This window comes from Pteropus vampyrus, unplaced genomic scaffold (genome assembly GCF_000151845.1).
Source record: "Pteropus vampyrus isolate Shadow unplaced genomic scaffold, Pvam_2.0 Scaffold280, whole genome shotgun sequence".
Lineage (NCBI taxonomy): Eukaryota > Metazoa > Chordata > Mammalia > Chiroptera > Pteropodidae > Pteropus > Pteropus vampyrus.
This window is the reverse complement of record NW_011889061.1, coordinates 750,745-770,835: the sequence shown is the minus strand read 5'-3', so window position 1 is coordinate 770,835 and position 20,091 is coordinate 750,745. Positions and strand designations below refer to the sequence as shown.

The 20,091-nt window shown below is 48.2% G+C and overlaps 1 protein-coding gene across 4 annotated transcripts in view; it reads right to left on the bottom strand.

The window, feature by feature from the left end:
* Positions 1-1,085: 1,085 nt before the first annotated feature.
* SLC7A13 (solute carrier family 7 member 13) overlaps positions 1,086-20,091 on the bottom strand; it is a 38,417-nt gene continuing 19,411 nt past the window's right edge. The window contains exons 1-4 of one of the 4 annotated variants that reach the window (XM_011375922.2): positions 10,634-11,318; positions 7,069-7,200; positions 3,568-3,929; positions 1,086-1,681 (exon numbers count right to left, since the gene is read on the bottom strand). In XM_011375922.2, the coding sequence (XP_011374224.1) occupies positions 1,415-1,681; positions 3,568-3,929; positions 7,069-7,200; positions 10,634-11,318 (1,446 nt within the window). In that variant the 3' untranslated portion in view covers positions 1,086-1,414. Of the gene's footprint in view, positions 1,682-3,567; positions 3,930-7,068; positions 7,201-10,633; positions 11,319-20,091 lie in introns of those variants that run through there. The other 3 variants (XR_002776378.1, XR_002776379.1, XR_002776382.1) reach the window with 3 other exon arrangements.

Here is a 20,091-nt window from a genome sequence, read left to right as displayed (position 1 = left end):
CCATGCGTGCGCATTTCACAGCTGCCTGATTTAGAGTAGTGTCTAAAGAAAATCTAAGTAATTTTCTCTGCAGAATAGCTCTTTCCACTGCGCATATAGGAACAATTGCCGTGAGTGAGGACAGGATATCTAAGCTGGCTGGAAAAATCAGCGTTCTATAGAGAACTGGAACCAGCAGGATGTGTGTATAAAGAGAGAGGGAGAGGGAGGTAAAGGTGTGGAGATTTGTTTTTAAGGACTTGACTCATGTGACTATGGAAGTTGGCAGGTCCAAACACTGCAGCGCGGGCCGGCAGGCCGGAGAGTCGGTGCCGTAGCTCAAGTCCAAAGACCATCTACTGACAGAATTCCTTCTTGCTCAACAGAGGGCAGTCTTTCCATTAAGGGCTTCAACTGACTGGATGAGGCCCACCCATTTTATGGACGACAAACTACTTCACACGATGTCCACTGATTTAAATGTTAATCCCACCCAAAAAACACCCTCACAGAAACATGCAGAGTCGTGTTTGCCCAAATATCTGGGCACCCTGGCCCAGCCGGGTTGACACAAAAAACCAGTCATCACACCAGGGGATGGCTCTTCATACTTGACAAGTCCTGTGACATTTGTGGGTACCACTTTCTAGGGATGAAGAGAGACGGGGAGCAGAGCCAGCTAACGGAGGCCGCGAAACACCTTCGCACACTGACCGCCTCTCTGCTTTCTGAAAGCACACCTCCAAGCCCAGGACCTTGAAAACTCTAAGCTAAGTGGACAGACCTTTTAGACTGAATGCTACTGGGTGGAGGCTCATACAGAAGCGCTATCTGCTCACCTGACTATTACACACACACGTCGCCCACACAACTACATCATGGCAGAGAGGTCACGTTGCCATCAAATGAAGACACGGTAAAGCTGTTCTTCTAAGGCACCTCAGAATTTAAAGGATCAAAAAGGGAACGAACCTCAAAACGCATGCTTCTAAAATAGCTTTTAGGTTGAAAAAAACCACTACTGACGGGAAAAGCTAGCAAGACAAATGGGGTTATTGCTTTACCTTCGGATCGGCACTGAAAGGACTTGGGAGAGAGGAAGAGAATGCTTTTTTTATTTTTATTTGTTAACTTTCATTACAAGATCCTCACAAATCAGTAGGGTAGGGCGGGGGTGCCGGAAAAAAGTGGGAGAATGGGAAAGACATTGTCAATATAGCAAGCAACGCAGAACTGAGACTTAAGCTTTTTGCCAAACAAAACAGAGTTTAGTTACAATAAACAATTTCTCTGTGATTTTTAAAGGTAGGTACTGTCTTCAGCACTTTTTTATACATATTATCTCATTTGACGGAAGAATTTACCGTAGGCATTTCATCATTAATATTGGATTATGTGCATAATCTTGATTTGGAATTCGGCATGATGTAGAGGACTACTTTTTTTTAACAGTTTCTGCTTCTGACATCTGTTCATCAGACACATCAGGGATGCAAATATTAAACAGCAACTGTAGGTAGCATGTCATCTTCTGAAACCCAGCCAATTTCAATTTAAAGTATATGAAGGGGACGTAGAACAGAAGTCCACTGAGAATGAAGAGACACACGTAGACGTAATGCATATGTGGAGACTTCACCAAAGGTATCACAACTAAGCACAGACCGATGGCCATTGTCACCAAGGGAAAGGGCAGAAACACCTGAAAAAAGTAAAATCCAAAAAAAAAAAAATATTAGATATGAAAGCCCATATGTGGTACCTGCGTATTTACACAAATGAAACTAAGATTGAAGCTAACGATGGAAAATGGGTGAATCCCCATTCGACTGCTCATTAGTGGGAATAAGTCTGATCTAGGCGACATGAATTTGTTGAGAGGGAATTTCTAAAGCCCAGTGGAAGTCACAACAATTTTCCCAGGAAAATATCTCCAGGCAGTGAGAAATTTATGTCAAAACCAATATCCTCAGACCCTCTGTTACTCAAGCAGACATTGACAGGTACTTATTATGACTTTATAGACTCAGCTTATTAAAAACAAAACAAAGCAAAGCAAAACTTTTGGTCAAAACAATTCTCCCTATTTTTTGTGGGGTTTGTTTTTTTTTGGTGGGGGGTTGTTCTTTGTCAAAAAAAAAAAATCTTTGAAGCCCTATCCTCAATATCTGCTTTGTGTTAGGATTGTAAGCGTCCTGCACCAAACATGACTCAACCTAGGGAGAAAATTTAGTAGGTCACTTTTGTGATGTCTTTAAGAGTGATGAATCTGTACCCTAGAAATGTCACACAGCTAGTCATAGTTCTGGAACCCTTTAATTAAAGGGTCATTTCCTGGGGGCTTAAGGCATTAAGAATCCCCTTTCAATCTGTAACATACTCCTGCGAAGATCACCTGTCACTCACAGCTCAGTGTCAGCTGCCAAGTGAGTGAGAGGGGGGAACAAAGCAGCGCCCATGTGCCATCGAGACAGATTCCAACCACTAGGTTCTCCTCGTCGTTTTTGATGCAAATGCGAATAATATAAATAGTAGTAACTGTCAACGTGGGCCTCTGGCTGGCATGTCTTAGTGCATTTAGTAGTCCCACATCCCTAGGGGGTAGGCATTATTTATTCCCACTTTAGATCTGAAGAAACTAGGATCAGAGGTCAAATAAGGAGAAGGCTCCCCTCCCCGTGACCCCTCTGAGCGTCCCCGGAAGCCACCATGTGGTGATGACCATACTATGGTTCTGGTCACCTGACTGTCTGGAGGGATTGTTCCCGCTCTGCGGAAAGGCAGCAGCCACGTCTTAGTCCTTCCTGTACCCAGAACACCTAAGCGAGGGACTGAAACAGATAGCGATACTCAAACACACACAGTGAGGGGTGGTGGGCGGAAGCCGGGGGAGGGGACTAGAGGAAGGACAGCTGTGGTCCCCTGAAGCCCACGATTAGCACACCGCTTCCTTCTCACCGGTGTCTTTCTGAGGTTTCGTGCTTAGGAAGCGAACTCTCCAGAAAGGCTGCCTGGATCTGTCCTGTGTGAGCTTCGCAAGGGGCTTAATGCCTCTAAACCTGTTGCCGCGTCTGTAAAGTGGTGATGACGGCAGTGCCCGCCTTTCATGGGACTGAGAGGCGTAAATGTGACAATCCAAGCAAAGCTTTTGACGGATGCCTAGTCGGCCAAGACTGCCCGATGACTGGCCGCAGGCCGCCTCTCTCCGACACCACCGTACGCTGCCAGGGGCTGTCCCCTGACACTCTACCTCATCCAAGATCGAAGGTAGAGTTAAAAGTGAGTAACGCCGAAAAGATGGAGTTTGTTGGTGATCGGACTAAGTGGGTGTTTCAGGACAGGAGATGTCATCACAGACGCACACAAAGTCACGTCTGGGCAAGAGACACGTCCCGATCTGCCGGCCACCGAGAGAACCACCTACCCTTCTCTCTAGTAGACCTAACGGAACCTAAGCAAGTTCACACTGTGTAAAATCTACCCGAGGACGATGAACATTGAAATCCTGACCAGCTTATCTTTATGCGTTTCACAATTGGTTCGTATTCGCACAGAAAAAAAAAAAAAAAACAGAGAAGTCGCTTTTACCTTATAAGGTCTAGGTAGATCGGGCTCCTGGTACCTCAGTTTTAGTATGCCTATCATGGATAACACAGTCCAAATCGAAGCTGCAAAATTAAGATAATTTATCAGGTCGATCAGGTTCATCGACACCACCGCGATGGACGCCATAGTGACCAGCAACAGCACAGACGGGAACGGGGAGGAGTGGCGATTGAGCATGGTGAACAACGCGGGCAGCTGGCCCTCTCGGCCTGCGGTGTAAGCCACTCTTGACGACTGAAACACGTTCATCAGCAGGCTGCTGAACAACGAGGTGGAGATGCCGAACGGGACGACCCACGCCAGCGCGGGGAGGACTCTGTGCGTCCACGCGACAGCCACGGGGCCTGCAGGAAGCGAGCACACGAGGAGGCACGTGAGAAGGGGGAGCCGACGAACACGCTTTCAAGTCACTGCCAGGCGCACGCGGGAAATGTGAAACGGAACGAAGGAAACGGAACGTCGCGCGATTTCACCGTTTCCGTCCTCATTTCACACGGACACGACGCCACGGGCCCGTGTCCATTTCGGCCCCGTCGCGCTGTATCATAAATGGTCACCATCTATATGTCTTCCCCACTTCACTTCCTAAGGGAAGGGCCATTCGTTATCTTTTCTATAAAACTAACGTTTCACTCAGTGACGGACACGGGGTACGTTTTCAGTAATACCGTGAAATGCGCTGACTTTGGTGGGTGGGTGATTTGAACGCATGCTTATTTTAGAAAAGAAGTTTACGGAGTGCTGGTGGTCGCAGTCAGAGTTCAAAAAAGCACGGGGCGATGCCGCCCAAACGGGAAGGAGACTTCTGACAGCACACATCACGGTGCAGTCGGAAATACTTAACAAATGAAAACGAACCACACAGACAAAGAAAACGAATTACACGCCCAGTAAAATTCTCATGACATCTGGGCGCTCATCTAAACCACAGACCAGGTTCTCAGCTGGAGGTGACTTGGCTCCTCGGGGGGGGGTCATTTGGCAATGCCTGGAGCTTTTTCTGGTTGTCACAACTGGGGAGGTCGGGGTTTACTACTGGCATCCAGTGGGTGGAGGCCAAGGATGCCACCAAACATCCCGCCACGCACAGGACAGGCCCCCCATGAAACCCTGTCTCGTGCTGGGATGGAGAAACCCCGCGTCTAGAGAATATTCTGATTTTGTTACTTAAAGGTGAAGAGATCTAACGAACACTCACTCTTTCACTCTCAGTCGGTAGCTATAAAAGGCGCCAATGAAGAAAAGCCTCCATTCCTCGCTTATGAGAACTGATTCCCGTCCAATTGATATCACATAGCTATAGACAAGGGCATGTCGTTCAGAGTCGCTCACCGTCAGGGACGAGCTTTTCCTGTGCCGACATCGTCTAGTTTTAAATGGAACATGGAGCCCTCGGGAACACTGCGTGCCCAGGGCGGCGGTGACATTGAAATCCTCCCACTGGAAAAGCCCGGAGCAGGCCCCTCACTGCCACAGGCCCGCAGACCTCATTCCAGAGGGACAATGTTCCCTGCTCTGTCGCAGAACTCGTTCAAAACGGAGGCTCCTTTTCCTTCCTTCGACAAGCAAAGAAGAAGCGCTGAGGACACCAGCGGAAACTCGACACGTCTGATGTCACGGGTCCTTTTCCTACGTGCGCCACGGAATCTGAAGCGTATCACGGCTTCGTACGACTTGTTTTCAAAATCCGTCAGATGAAATGTGCATTCAGTTCACACCACATCCTAGGGATTCCCTGCTCTGTAGGAACTTTTCACATTTTCTATTCCCATTTGATGGAAAACGTTCATTCTTCAATCCTCAAAATTCCCCAATTTAGAAATCCATGTCTAATGCTTAGAATTTTTCTCTTGTGTCAATTATGCAGTTCATTAAAGAAAATGTGGGAAATTCAGTAAAGAATAAAGCGAAATCACCCACAATATCATTCCAGCAGTTTTCCACTCTTAACTACTTACTTTCTGTCTCAGTATAATAGAGATCCTCACTGCCACAGGCCCGCATTATAAACATTGTTCCTTTGAGTATTCATCAACAATATGATCTTTGAAAAAGCTCAGAAGGGTCTATTACAGGGATTTCCATAAATTATTTGTTCATTTCAAATTCGTTGGATGTTTCGATGATCTCTCTGTTTTTGCCCTCGTACGTAATGCTATGGTAGCTGTCCTGTGCATACAAGTTTCATCTATAGCTCTGATTTCCTTAATTTAAATTCCTAATACAGTAAAAGGTAGATACAGGAATTAAAAAAAAATTATTTCAGAATTTAAACATGCTCTGAGAATTTTGTGCCTGACCAGCAATCACTGTAAACTAAATTATAAGCAATTATAGTCAAAACACACGTGCCAAAACAATAGTGCCACCCACAGAAGTGCTGCACCCATCATGACACACCAGTGGAGAGAGTCACAATTTTTTAACCACCAGAATGGCCAGGGCCGATGCTTCAGTGAACTGTAACAACCAGGCCAGCTGACCGGCGGCCCTGACCACACCCATAATTAACTTTGTAAATTGATTCTCTACATAACCAAAGTAGTTAATACATCACTACTTGTTCTCATCCAATTTAGCACTGGGTTGGTTCCCACGAATACTCAGCATCTTGGTGCTATCTGGCTTATAGGGCCCGTCAGATCCATCGCTGGTACGGTGCTCACGGCGCTTCCTGTGCGGCAGTGACTCGGAAGTGAGGCCAAGTGTGTCAGGACTTTTATATTAAACGCCGCTTAGGTTGCCCCGAGGGCCCCCGAAGACTTACACAAACAGTGATAGCGACAGCGATCAGGCCTACGGGCTCTGGATGGTGGTTGACCTCAGGCTCGATGCCGACTCCGGGAAACTGTCGGTTTCCTGTTCCTCAGTTCTTTCTACATTTCCTTTTAGTCCTTAAACCTGTTATTTGCTTTTAAATATATGTTTATTTCCTTAAGATTTTCTTATTCTTTCGTTGTTTATTCTACAATTAAGACAGTTATCTACAACTAAAATAGTTATCATTGAATCGAATTTTCAATATGTTCAGGGCCTTTTGCCATCATGATGAATTTTAGCATTATTTACAGGAAACAACATTATACAATATGAATCGCATCTACTCTTTTCACTGCTAAGATCCTACATTTCAAGTTTGTCATTCTTTACATCAGGTAGGATAACGTTTGGAAAATCAACGTGGTAAAAGTGTTAGTCACTATAAGCCCTGAGGACACAGCGCCACTGCTCAGGAGAGGTCACGAGAGGAACCCAGGCTTCGCCACACAGCAGCCTCGGCGAACTGCCCCCCATTCTCAGAAAACGCACTGCCGAGTTTAAGGATGAAGCTGTTCTCTAAGCCAAGTCATACCCTTTGCCATCTTCAAAAATTACCAGTTGATTCTCCAAACGAAACGATGAAAAGCCGTCCCAAGTCTGCCTCCTAAAAGTACCAGAACTGTCCTTATTATCATTCATTGCCTTAGTCATTTGCATACAAACCTGAAGAGAGAATTTCCCTGGGGGTCAGAACGGCCAGGTAAGACACGTTAACCAGTAAGTAAAGGACCGTCACCAGCGGTAAGGCGGTGAGTATGCATTTCAGGATTGTCCTTCTGGGGTTCTCCAGCTCCCCTAGAACACACAAAAGAGCGAAATCACAATTGGTAAAAATGACGTCTTAAATGTGTCTTTAAACCGGCGCGCTGTGCTAGGCGTCGGGCTGGCTTCTTCCTCCGCCCCCGGCCCCCGCCACGGCACGCGCGCACCCGTGTGCCCCAGGCACCCGCACCGGCGAGCGGCGTGCGCACCCCCTCTCCGAGCGTGGGGCTCAATGAAGAGAAACGGGGAGCGGGCCTTTCTTCATTTTCTCCATCGATGGTAAAATTACCGAAGAAAAACTCCGGAACGGAAACAAGAGCCGAGCCCACCGGACGCTGGACGGTGTGGAGCCGACCCGTGTCTGTGGCCTCGTCCACAGAGGGCGCGGCGCGGGGCGTGGGCGGCGGTGTGCCCTGGCAAAGCCACCCGCGAGGAGAGCAGACACGCGATGAAATGGTCACGGAATCCAAGGCGAATGGGGACCGTGGCGCACGGGCGCTGGAGGCCCGAGCGCTGTGAGAATGTGTCGCCTGACCGTCTGGTCCAGTCTGGTCCCCTCTGCTCTCCGTGTGCCTCACGCCCTGTGGCCACCAGCCTGTTCTCTCCTTTCCTAGCCACCTAATTAGGCTTGGCTTGTCCTTCGGACCTCAGCAGATCATAATTTCTGGGGAAACAGGAAGACACTTTTCCTGGCCAGCAAAATTGCTCCAAGGTACGTCCCCAGAGCACACACGAGGGGTCGGCACGAACCCCACCTCCCGGCGGGCGCTCCGCCTGCCCTTTCTGTCACTGTTAAGTGCAAAGCAGAAAAAAGGAGGCCGTGATGTAGCGTCACGTACCGTGGATTTTCCAGGATCGTCTTATTCTCAAATATTGTCCCAATCGTCACACTGTTCTCCCCAGTTTCACCATTCTCTGAGGATGGTCCCTGACATGCGATGACACGTCATAGCTATGTGCATGCGAAGTCGCCCTGTGCCCCGGCCCCTGCAAGGGACCAGGCTCAGACCTCTCACTCGCTAGAAGCCAGTAACTGCCAGTCCTCAAGATTTCGCTCCAGACCGAACCAAATGTCAACAACCCCCCACGGACACACACACAAGCAGTGTCGTGGTGGCGAGAAGGGCGGGCCGCTGAGGGCCCTGGAACATTCTTCCAGCAGATTCCTCTTTTGTCGCTTAACGCACGTATGTGGGTTTCTGCTAGTTGGAGCCAAATCTCTCCGTCTGCCCTCTGACGCCCGTCACATGTCACCACCTGCGACGCGGCATCGCAGGCGCCATCCGAGGAGAGTGGGACCAAAGAGAAGCCGCTCGTGGGGACCCGGCCTGTGTCATGTACTGGCCGTGAGCTTTGTCCGACTTAGCGACTCACGAGGTTTCACATTGGGAGAAATGTAAACTATAGAGACACTAAAGTTCCAGTCAACTGCCTGGCCCTTAATGAGTTCGGAATGGCTCTGGACAGCGAAAGGACACTCTGGGGATTAACTGTGCCTTCCTCCGGGCCTTTTCCTCTTTCTCATTGTGTGATAGATTGACAGAGAGGAGGTAAGGGACACAATCCAACAAAACGTAACGCAATTTCAAGTTATAATGGCCGGACAGGTAGTGAATATTTGGGGGCTTGAACTTAGAAGGTGAAAGTTCCTACAATATACAAAGTCGGCTGTCGACAAATCACCGTTTTACAGGTCAAAGTGTTACTTGGAATTTAGTCGTATTTAAATTAGTTGTAAATAAATTAACAATCCCACCGAAATTCCTGCAGCTTTTGTTCACTGCCAGCTGTTGTGAAGGACCCTATAGGTTAGTTTACTTTGTAAACCTATTTTCAGCAGACAAAACATGATCTAGCAAGAAAATATCTCTGGAGACGGAACAAGGTGAAATCGGCTCAAATAGGAGCCAGAGATAATTCTTCAATCCTTCCACGCATGAGGCAAAGTGAGAGGGTGACAAAGATTTGCTAACTGTGCCGGCCTCTCAAGTCGCAGTGGCCCATTTAATCGCAACTGCACGAAGGAGCAAAGTCGGGCCGTAGCTGTCTCTTCTCAAGACCTCGCTTTTCCACTCAGTGCAGACCGACTGACCTCTCTTGCTCAAAGTCCATCAGCGCCCTCTGACTTAGTGAAATGGCTTCTGGTCAGCATCGCACCGTGTCAGTCATACCCTCTTGGGGGAAGAAGTGAGTTTTGCTCATGATGCTCTAAACCTCCTGTGGCTCCTTGGTTAGGCCTTTGCCTCCGGCCTGAAAGCTGGCCCTCCACTCACCCGTCTCCAGCCCTGTGCCACGCTGCTCTGCTTCTCTGCGCACTTGCCCTGGAAGTCACACCTGTCATCGGCCCGCGAGATGGAAACCAGTCCGCGGTCGCCCACTACCGTGCCCCGTGTCCTGCACGCACCTGCACGCTCTGGTCTCCACAGCCATATCAGGCACAGAATGACAGTGATGTTGAGCCATGGTGCCCATTTTTCCAGATGAGGGGGGAAAGAAAAAAGTAAGCGCAGAGAGGTGAAGACACTTGCCACAGCGAGTGAGTGGCAGGGGTCAGGCCAGGATCCAGGTGTGGCTTCTTCCACTAGACCGTAAGCCTCTTATGGTAAAGAACACATCTCACTCAGCTTCAGGCCCGAATGCAGAGTCTTAAAAATAGCCAGTGTTTACAAAGCTATTTGCTGATTGAATCATTTACTGAACGATCGGTGATTATGGGGGCCCGGAAATGGAAGGGAACTTAGCCCAAAAGCAGAGAGTCTGCTTCTTGCTTAAACGTCCAGGGAAAGAGCTGGTTAACGAGGCTGGAGCTGAAGAAAATGAAATCGATGAATGTGAACGGGGCCCTGAAGAGGTGAGGGAAAGGATGCGGAGAGCGTTCAAGGAAAGAGCCTGACTTCGAACATGGAGAGAAAACTTCTGTCTTGACATCGGAGGCCAGAGTGCTAAATCCAGCCTCGGAGCAATCTAGACCTACGATTCTCTTCTCTTTAGAAATACTCATGAGCCTAGGTGTGTCACAGCCACCCGGCACAAACACGACCTGGCACTGCGTCGTTCCTGGAGTCACAGTGTCATGGGAGGGAATGATTTCCACAACCCCAGAATCCATCCTTTACCAGCAAGGAAACCAGAGTATCACGAAGAGCCCCTATCCGTGTCCCAGAAAAGGAAGCTGAGGACCACGGATAGGGGCTCTTCGTGATATTCTGGTCAAAATACTCGGCGCGGGGAAGAGAAGCTGTTCCATGAAACGCTCTGGAATAACTGTGGGGTGAGGAGGTTGAGATCAGGTGGCCAGTGCAAGGCCGGCACATTCTGACCTGATTTAGAAAGTCACAAAGAAGAAAAAGAAATGGAATCATTTATTTAAAATAAAACTCAAAATCGAATTGAAAAAAATGTCCATTTCCTATTGTATGCAATAAATCATGGCTCGAGAGGTTTTTCTCAGCGAGTTGTTAATCACCTGCTATATAGGTAAGGCATCCCCCGCCCAAATATGCGAAGTACCCTTGGAAGACGGCTTGAATCAACTGGGAGGCGTCGGGGTACTCGGCCTGGAAAGCGTTCCGAAAGCTGGCCACGTTCTCCTCCCTCCCTCTCGCCAGCAACACCACCCCGCTCACGGAGACGAGGCCGAGGATGGCCATCTTCAGCACGGTGCTGGCCATCTGGAGCCAGGCTACCTCCCTCACACCCCGAGAACTCAGAATGCCCACCACCCACAGGAAGGCCAGCGCCAGGCAGCGCATGGGCAGCCCGGGCACGGGGCAGCTGGGGTAAAAGGGCTGGATGCTGTACTGGGCCAGGAGCAGGGCCTGGCTGGCTATCACGGCGGCCCCCAGGAACAAGCCCGTCCAGAGGTTCAGGAAGGAGACGCAGCTGCCGAAGCACCGCAGGAGGAAATAGTAGTGGGCACCGCTGCACGGGAAGGTGATGCCTATCTCGGCCGAGCAGAGCGCGTCCATCAGGGCCAGCAGGGAGCAGGCGGCCCAGACGCACAGGGACAGCCCCACGTTCATGCGGCAGTACTTGAGCACGCCGGCGGGCGCCACGAAGATCCCCGCGCCGATTATTTTGACCATCACGAAGCTCGTGCCCCAGGAGTAGCCGAACACCCTCTTGAGCTGTATCTTCTTCTCTCCGTCCATTGCAACCCAAGAGTTTTACAAGTCTAGGTAAAAGCGGTTTCCCCAGCGTCCTGTCTACGCCGCCGGAAAGGCTGTCGGCGGATCCTCTGAGGCAGAGCAGGTCCTCTGCGTCCTACCTCCGTTTAACGTAGCAGTTTTTAATCATTAACAAAATGTATGTGACGCATCCAAGTCAAGTGGCATAAGATTCCTTGGAGAGGTTTGGTTTGACTTGGTTTTTAATTATTATCAAAATAATACATTCAGATGGAAAAAGGAATTTAACATGAGACAGGGCGCCGCGGCCGAAAGCAGCGTCCTGCGTCACCGTGCCCTTCCCCAGGCCGTCCCCACCTCTTCCGTGCGCGAACACTCGTTCGTGACACGCACGGTCGCCTCCGTGACTCTCAGGACCACCAGAAGACGCTGGCCGTCGAGCATCTCGACTTGAGAGAGTGTCCTTCGCCTTCCCGTCGTGGACGCTGGGGAATGAGCCTTCTACCCTCTCGCGGGTCCCGCTCCCTCTCCCTCCCGTCTATTATCCTCAGACTTTCAAGAGACGAAGTATTTACCTTAGGTCAGGACCATGGAAGCCAGTCAATAAGACGAGAGCGTGACGGACCCCACACACAGGCCTGTCCCTTGACCATTCGTCATCCCGGTAGCCAGGGTCAAAGGCAGGAAGATGTGGACAGGACGTGCAGGAGGAGGCCTGCCCCAAGGACGAGGGAGGGACGGAGGGTGCTGAGCACGGAACAAGGCTTGGGCCTGTGTCGCTCTTACAAATACTCCAACATCCCTCTGAGTACCTGCCTCCAACGCCTCACAAGTTTGGAGCACACCCCGGCCTCCTATGTAAATCATTTCCGAATTATCCTCTAAGAGTAAATGAAAACATGTATGATTTTGCTTCGGTTGTGGGTAAACTGGCTACTGTCTGACAGACAGGACCCCAAAACCCACTGATGATACTGTGTAGGTCTCAGTAAACATGACCAGGCCCTCATCTCAAACAAAACCAGGCTCCCCACCCGTCCCAGAGAGGTAGGTAGAATGGATTAAAAAAAAAAAAAAAAAGCATTATCCAATTATATACAGTCTATAAGTGATATCTTAGATTCAAAGATACAAATAGGTTAAAAGTAGAAAGATACAAATCGATATATAATGGAAACAGTATCCAAAAAAAGAGCTGCAGAGGCTTTACTAATAAAAGGCAAAATAGGCTTTAAGAAAAAATTGCTACTAGACTGGAGAGACATTTTATAATGACAAAAAGATCAACTTAGCAAGAGAAATAATAATTATAAACTGTAAATAGGTATTTACAGTTTATATTTAATTTCAAATATATATTTAATTTCAAATATATGAAATTAAAACTGACAGAATTAGAGGCGGAAACAAAAAATTCAACAATAGTCGTAGACTTTGACACTCTGCTCTCAAAGCCTGATAGAAAAACTAGAGAGAATGTATACAACTTAAAGCACAAAACAAGAATATGTACAACTTAAAAATATCAACCCACTTGACCTAACACCCATCAAGAGCAGAAAATAAATTCCCTTCAACCACACATGGAACACTCTCCAGCATAGGTGATATGTTAAGGCAGGAAATGACTATTAATGAATATAAAATAATTTATTAATACTGATGGAGTTAAATTAAAAACTACAAACAGAAGGAAGCTACAGTAATTGTGAGTATGTGATGTTGCAAAATAATAGACAAATAGATCAACAGATCAGAATTGAGAGTCCAGAAATAGAGCCTTATATTTTAGTCTATTGATTTTTTTTTTTTTTTCCCACAAAGGTGCCAAAGCAATTCATTGGTGGGTAAGGTAGTCTGCTCAAGAAACGGGGCTGGGACCATCAGATCTCCACATATGGAAAAATTGACTAGACTTTCATCTGAGACCATCCACAAAAACTAACTCCAAATGAATCATATAGTTGAATGTAGGAGTTAAAACAATACAAGTTTATAGAAGAACAGATAGAAGAAAAGCTTCAGAACCTTATGTTGGGCAAAGCCGAAAAGCATGGTTCATGAAAGAAAAGATTGTTAAATTGGACCACATCAAATTTTAAAACTTTTGTACTTCAAAAGGCACCATTAAGAAAAAGAGAAGCCAAACAACAGATGGGAAGCATGTATTTTTAAAACACATACCCAGTAAAGGCCTTCTACCCAAAATTCACACACACTCACACACACACACACACACACACACACACACACACACACACACACACGAAAAATGCTTACAACTCAATGACAGGAAGATGATCCATCAAAAATGGGCAAACGTGAATAGACATTTACCAAGGAAGATATATAAATGGCTAATAAAAAATAAGCCAGCATATGGAAAGATGCTTAACAATATTAGTCAGCAGGGAAATGTAAATTGAAATCACAATGGGATACCATGTCCCACCTCCCAGAATAGCTGTGATAATCCAGACAGGCAGAAACCAGTGCCGGCCACGGACCCGGACAAACAGGAGACCCCCCCCCAAGGCACCGGCCATTCTGGAAAACGTTTTGGTCATTTCTCTAGATGTGACACTTAAACGACCCTATCACCAGCAATTTCGAAGGAGGAACGGCGAGCTGGCCGAGCCCCAGGAGACAGGACGCGGAGGCGTCGGAGCGGAGAGGGCGCGGCGCTGTGTGGAGGACACGGTCCTTTGGGGTGGCCACCTCTGGGACTTGCTGCGTCTGCAGCCAGAGGGCCCTGCGTCCTGGGAACGCCTCGTTCTCAGGCAGATCAGAGACGTGGCCGCGCTGCTCTGGGCCCACACCTCCTGATCGAGCCTTGGAGGACCGAGGCAACAGTGTTGCTGGGGACCAAGAGAAGATGCTCATGCCCTGTTGCCCTCCGGGGACCCACCAGGAACCAGGAAGGGGGTGCAGCAGAGAGCGCGGCGTGGCAGGCCCAGGAGCGGAGGCCACGTCCACGTCCTCCCGAGACACCCGTGGCACCCGCGGAGTGGAGAAGAGGCGTGGCAGCCAGCTGGGGGGGAAGGTGGCTGTACGATTGGGACAGAGACTCTGTTCCAACAGGTCCTATGGGGCATCCTCAAAAGAGACGGGCTCGGGGCCTCACCAGAGCTGTGAAACAGACTGGATGCCAGCCGAGGCCGCACTCTGCCCGAGCCGCCACGTGGGACAGCGCCATCGAGCCTCCGCCAGGGATCTGACAGCGTAAATGACATAGATGGCAAGGACCCAGGACTCACAAAGCACGACGGGACCAGGTCCCTCTCGCATTCCCCACTGTGGCAGCAGCATACGCCCCTAAGATTTAAAAGTCGACCCCCAAAAAAGGAGAGCGAGAAAGACTGAATGAGGAGCACATTCTGGGTACAATTATATTTCTCCATCAAATGACTGGAAAAAACCTGAATTTATTTTTACTTAGAAATGACTGTGTTTTCTGCTTCAGGCAAAATAAGAACTTTGAGACAAAAATCAAAGCGAATTGTACAGAAGATAAAGGATCGGGCATTCGAGAACCTTCTGAAACAGGAACTCTACCCTGACTGAGGCCCTCAGACTTTAACTTGCAGAGAATGTGGCAGGAACAGTTGGCCTGGAATTTGCCCGAGGATCCCGCTGGCAGTCACTGCTGACACAGGTGCCCGCACCACCGCCAGCCCCCAAGTACCGAGAGCGGGTGGCGCCTCACCGAACAGCCACTGCACGCACGAGAAGGCCTGGGAACCTTCACCCACTTATCTTAATGATTTGCAGACTGGGAGCAAAGGTTCACTTCTACAAACAGCGATTTTAAAGTGAGAAGGCGCTCAGCAATCCTTGCCCTGGACTTCGAACCCTGCTTAAATGATCTCTGTTCAGATCTGCAGACGAACAGGGGCAGAGAAACATTATTTTAGTACGTTGTTTTAAACTTTTCCGAATTGAGTAAAAACCGGAATGTCCTATTTTGTTTCTTCTGTTCACATACTGCCTAAATGGCGCGTCTGTACGAGGAGATGGTGTAGGCTGACTTTCGATATATTTGGATCGATAATACACATTGTCTTCTGATCCTGTTCCGTTTAAAGCATTTATAACCTACCGAGTGACGTTATTTCATCCGTTCTTATTTCTCAGACGCTGATGGAGTTATGCCATTCAGCTATACAATTGAAATACACACGAGTGGGAAAATATTGATAAATAACTAAATGCCGTTATCGTTTGTGATCTCGTATTTCAGGTTGGATCAGAACATGCACTTCAAACGAGGATTGCGTTTCTGCAGAAAAAAACTGGGGCAAGTTATTTGAAGCAGAGGAGCCGACAGACGTTCGCATCGCTGGCTCCGTTTGTGCAACACGCTGGCAGATCCCATACGGAGAAACTGTCCGCCGCGGCGGTCCGCGGACACTCAGAAACACGGCCACGTTCCACTCGGAAGGCAGAGCGCATCGCACTGATGACATAGCCGACGATAAGCCAGAAGAATGGAAAGTGGGAAGAAATGAAGACAAACATCGAGAGAGGAAGGAAAACATTGGGAGGGAAAGAGGCATAAAGAAGGGAGGAAGGGAGATCGAACTCACTGTACTATTCGAATCTCAAGAGTTCTTCCGGGTAGAGGTTTTTATATTGATTTATAATAGTGTTTTGAGGGAAATGGCCACTTTATAAAAACCACAGCTGGTCAAACAATCTGCCCAGTGCATAAAAGGTGAGACTTACGATTCGATGAAGAGAAAGCTGATAAATGGAGAGGCGAAATGAATGGCAAACTAGCAAATGCGCTTTTTGATTTGGAACTTGGCCTTCACCTTTTCCACCGCACTGAAGAATGGGACGATGTCTGGTTTGGCATCAGCGTCCCAGCCCTCTAGGTCTGGCACAAGGACGGCAGGTCCAGTCTCATTTCACGATGTCGGTTAGGACCTCATGCAAATCAAGTTACAGGAAATATGAGCTGCTTTTAAAAGTATGGTCATGATTTTTTCTTGCACCAGAGTAAACAGCTTCTTTCTCAGTTCAGTGGCTTACTGCCACCAGGTCCCTAATGGTCACAAAACGGCTGCCAGAGCTCGGGCAGAGCACGAGAGGCCGGGGCATGAGGATGGGAGGTGGCGGTGTTACCTCGCCTGTTTCTTTTACCAGAAAATCAAGTTCATGGGGATTCTCCCACTAGAGGGGCAGGAAGAACTGTCGGGCTAGCCAACCGACAGTACTGGCAATCGTTTCCAAGAGCTGTTCTTAATTCTTTGACCTAAGTAAGATCCTCGTTACGAACTAAACCAAGTTCAAGAGCTCTATAACCAATTGCCAGGAAAATATTTCAAACGAGCTAAATCTTCCAGGAACCTGGTTAATCTTTAGGGCCCTACTTTGTGTTATACACAGTGCTGGTAGCACCTGGCGTCGCACACCCCTTCCCGGGGGACTTGCTTCCCCAGCATCCGGTCTCCCAAGGGCAGGCAGTGGGCCCCGGGCACCCAGCGTGTACGAGGTGACAAAGCGAGTGACCTATGTCTGCTCTCTGTGAGCTGATCACGAAGGCGGGTTGGGCCAGTCGGATTCCTCTGTTAAGAAATTAAAACTGAGAACCAGAGGCAGAAATGGTCCTGGTTGCAAATCTGAACGACCTCGACGCCGTGGCCCCGTGGTGGGGGGCGTCGTGCGGGAAGTTAGGACAGAGCGTGAGTTTACAGAGTGAATGAGGAGGGCCCAAAATGCACTGCTTTTTCTTTCTTTCTTTCTTTCTTTTTTTTTTTTCCTACGTGATTCAAGAATCAGTACGTTAAAAACAACAGGGCTAGTGAAATGCCCACATTGCAGCAGGGAAAAAAGTGGAGGGCCAAGTTTCAAGAAGTATCTATTTCATAAGTAAGGAAAATAAAATGTTGTTTATCACATTCTTCGCATAAATGTTGACTTACAATTATGAATCAGCAAAACGCCCAGCGTTAAACGGCACCCGCCTCACCTAGAAAATCAAGACCGGCCTTTGCGGATTCACCATGGCTTTGGAAGCTCGTGACCCAGCCTTTCACGTGAAGACAAGCGGCTCTGCCACGTGGGAACTCAGCGACCCATTTACAGCAAAAACCCTGGAACGTGCATCTTTTTTTTTTGGACCAAAGCAGTAGGTTTTTTTTTTTTTTTTTTAAGTGGAGAATTGTGCCAAAATTTGGTTGCCTAAGAACTTTGTTTATCCTCTATATTTGTTGTTTATTTTTCACGTTTCACAATGTTTCCGCACGATTAGCATGCGCGATTAGCATGGTGATCATCTTGCTTCTTCCTGCCGGCTGCTCGCATAGGTGCTGGTAGAACTGCTCTCGGGGGTGGACCGTAACGGACTTGGGAGGGCCGGAACCGGTCCTCTGGGCCTCACAGAGCGGGCGAGCAAAGCCTCAGACTGCCCACTACTCCTCCCAGTGAGGTACCAGACAAGCCACGTCAGTCAAGTCCGTCAGCGTACTGGGGGTCTTCAGGTTGTCTCTGGAAGACTCCTCAGGTCTCTGTCTGCTTCTGGCTGGACGTCCTGATGGAGACAGGGCCTGGCCACCGAGGCCCTGCTCCCTGTCTTAGAGGATTTGGTAGGGACAGTGGTTCTGCTGAATTCAGGGAGACCCGCGAGCCCCACAGGGCTGCGTGCGAACCCCACGCTTGAGGCCGTTTAGATCTATGATCACAGTTCATATTTGAAAAAGTCACAAGAGACAGGCCAGGGCAGACTAGCCTGCATGGTGCGGTGTCTGCTGCCGGGAAAGGTCGGGCACACATACTAGGGGACTATTTTTGACACCATGGAGAGAGCAGCCTCGCTCTGCGAGCTGTTTACAACCCGCTCTGGATTCTCAGGCAGCATCAGAGCTTCTTCTTACGTGTTTCCAAAGCCCGTCCTTAAGGACCCGGCCCTCCACTCCACAGCCAGCTCACCTAACGCCAGCCACCTTTCACGTGACACCTGGGTGCCCATGGAATGACCTCCATAAATATCTGTGCACGTAAGGAGTGCAATTAACCCCATTTCAGAGACCAGCCAAGAAGCTGTGCAGTTGCATCACGTGCCAGAGAGAGAAAGTGTGGCTTCAGGGGCACTATTTTACATAAGACTAACATCTGGAATTAGAGCAATGATAACCCAGCTCTATGATGATGCTTGTTTATAATTTAAATAGCTGCCAGTGACTGTGAATTTGAAGCTGTGAGTCTGGATCCGCAAAACGGGTTAATAACTACAAACCATAAGAATCAAATTTTGCCATATAATTATGGTATGTGAGGAGGAAATTGATATGAATCTTATTTTGAATTGAATACACACACAATGACATTGTTTCTCTAAGGCATTTGAGAATTTTTTAAATGCGCACAGGAAAAAATAGAAATAAATATCCCAATATATCAGCCTGCCAGCCTGGGAATAAAAGAGTAAGGAAAAAATGCCAATTGGGGAAATGGCATTACCCACATCTTCAAACCAATATCGGTAGAAACTTTCAAAAAAACTGAAGAGGATATTTTATTTTATTGCAATTCCTTCCTTTTAACTGAGCATAAACTTACGAATTCAGTAGAGAAAGCACAGGAAGAAAGAATCGAATATGAGCAACGCTTTTATTTAATGAAATGATTGTGCAGATCAATTTTAAAGAGGTACACACTGTCAAAAACAACACGAAGCTGCAGTAGACTGGGTATGAATTCAGGCGCATTTACGTCGTATCTCATTTCAGAAACAAATGGATGACAGCATTTCACCATCGCTGATGTAGCGGACCCTTACCCTTTATTTGGAATTTGGAGCATCCTCACCAAGCTGTGATTTTTTAAATATATGTCTATAGCTTCCTGCTCTTCATTAGCTACATCAGGTAAAGAAGCATTTGACAGCAATTGTATATCAGTGATTTTCATGAAAAAACGACATGTAATTTCAAGAATATGAAAGTAAATACAACATATCCCACGGAGCCGAGAGCTATGCTGAAAAATAAAACAGGGGAAGATGGTCCGAAGTGATGGCCTGCCTCATCTGTATTCACAGCAAAATTAAGAGGCACGAAGGAGAAAACACGGGGTTCTCAGAGGTCGAGCAACTAGACCAGAGCCACGCGGTTGGGTGAGTGTGAAAGGTGAGCCTGCGCTCACGGCCACGGTGTGGGCTCTCGTGGCTGTTTCGTTCAACTGTGTTCACTATCCGGTGGACGAATGAGTTAGCAGCAAAGGAGAAGGGGAGGGAGATCCTGTACCCCCTGGGACTTTGAGAGGAGGGCCCATCACAGGGTCGCGTCCCCACTGCCAGCTGCGGGGTGCCTGGCGCTCTGGTCAAGCCAGCATGGTCCTTACCTCACTGTAGCCACAATTTTTTGCTTATTTCCTCACTGTCCCATTGGGCGGCGAGCCGCTGGAGGACAGGGGTTCGGTCTCATTTATTTTTAAACTCACAATTCCTAGCACAGTCCCGAGACCACAGCTGGTGACAATAAGTAACTGCTGGGTGAATAAATGAGCAACTAAGTTAGAGTTTGAGAGGAACCGTTTTGAAGAAGACAGGCTGGGTCACCTTTGTTCCAGGCGTTGCTCCCAGCACACAGGACGCCACAGACCCCGCTTAGGGGCCGAGGGCAGAGCGAGAAATCCAAGCTTAGGCTCTCAGCCCGACTGGGTGGTTGTGTGCCTGTGGCTCTCTACTCGACGTCTCTAAGCCTTAGTTTCTTTATCTGCAAAAAATAGACAATAAAAGTATCTAACTTTCTGCTGCTGTATTAGCTATGAGAGTTAATGTTCCACTCTTAGC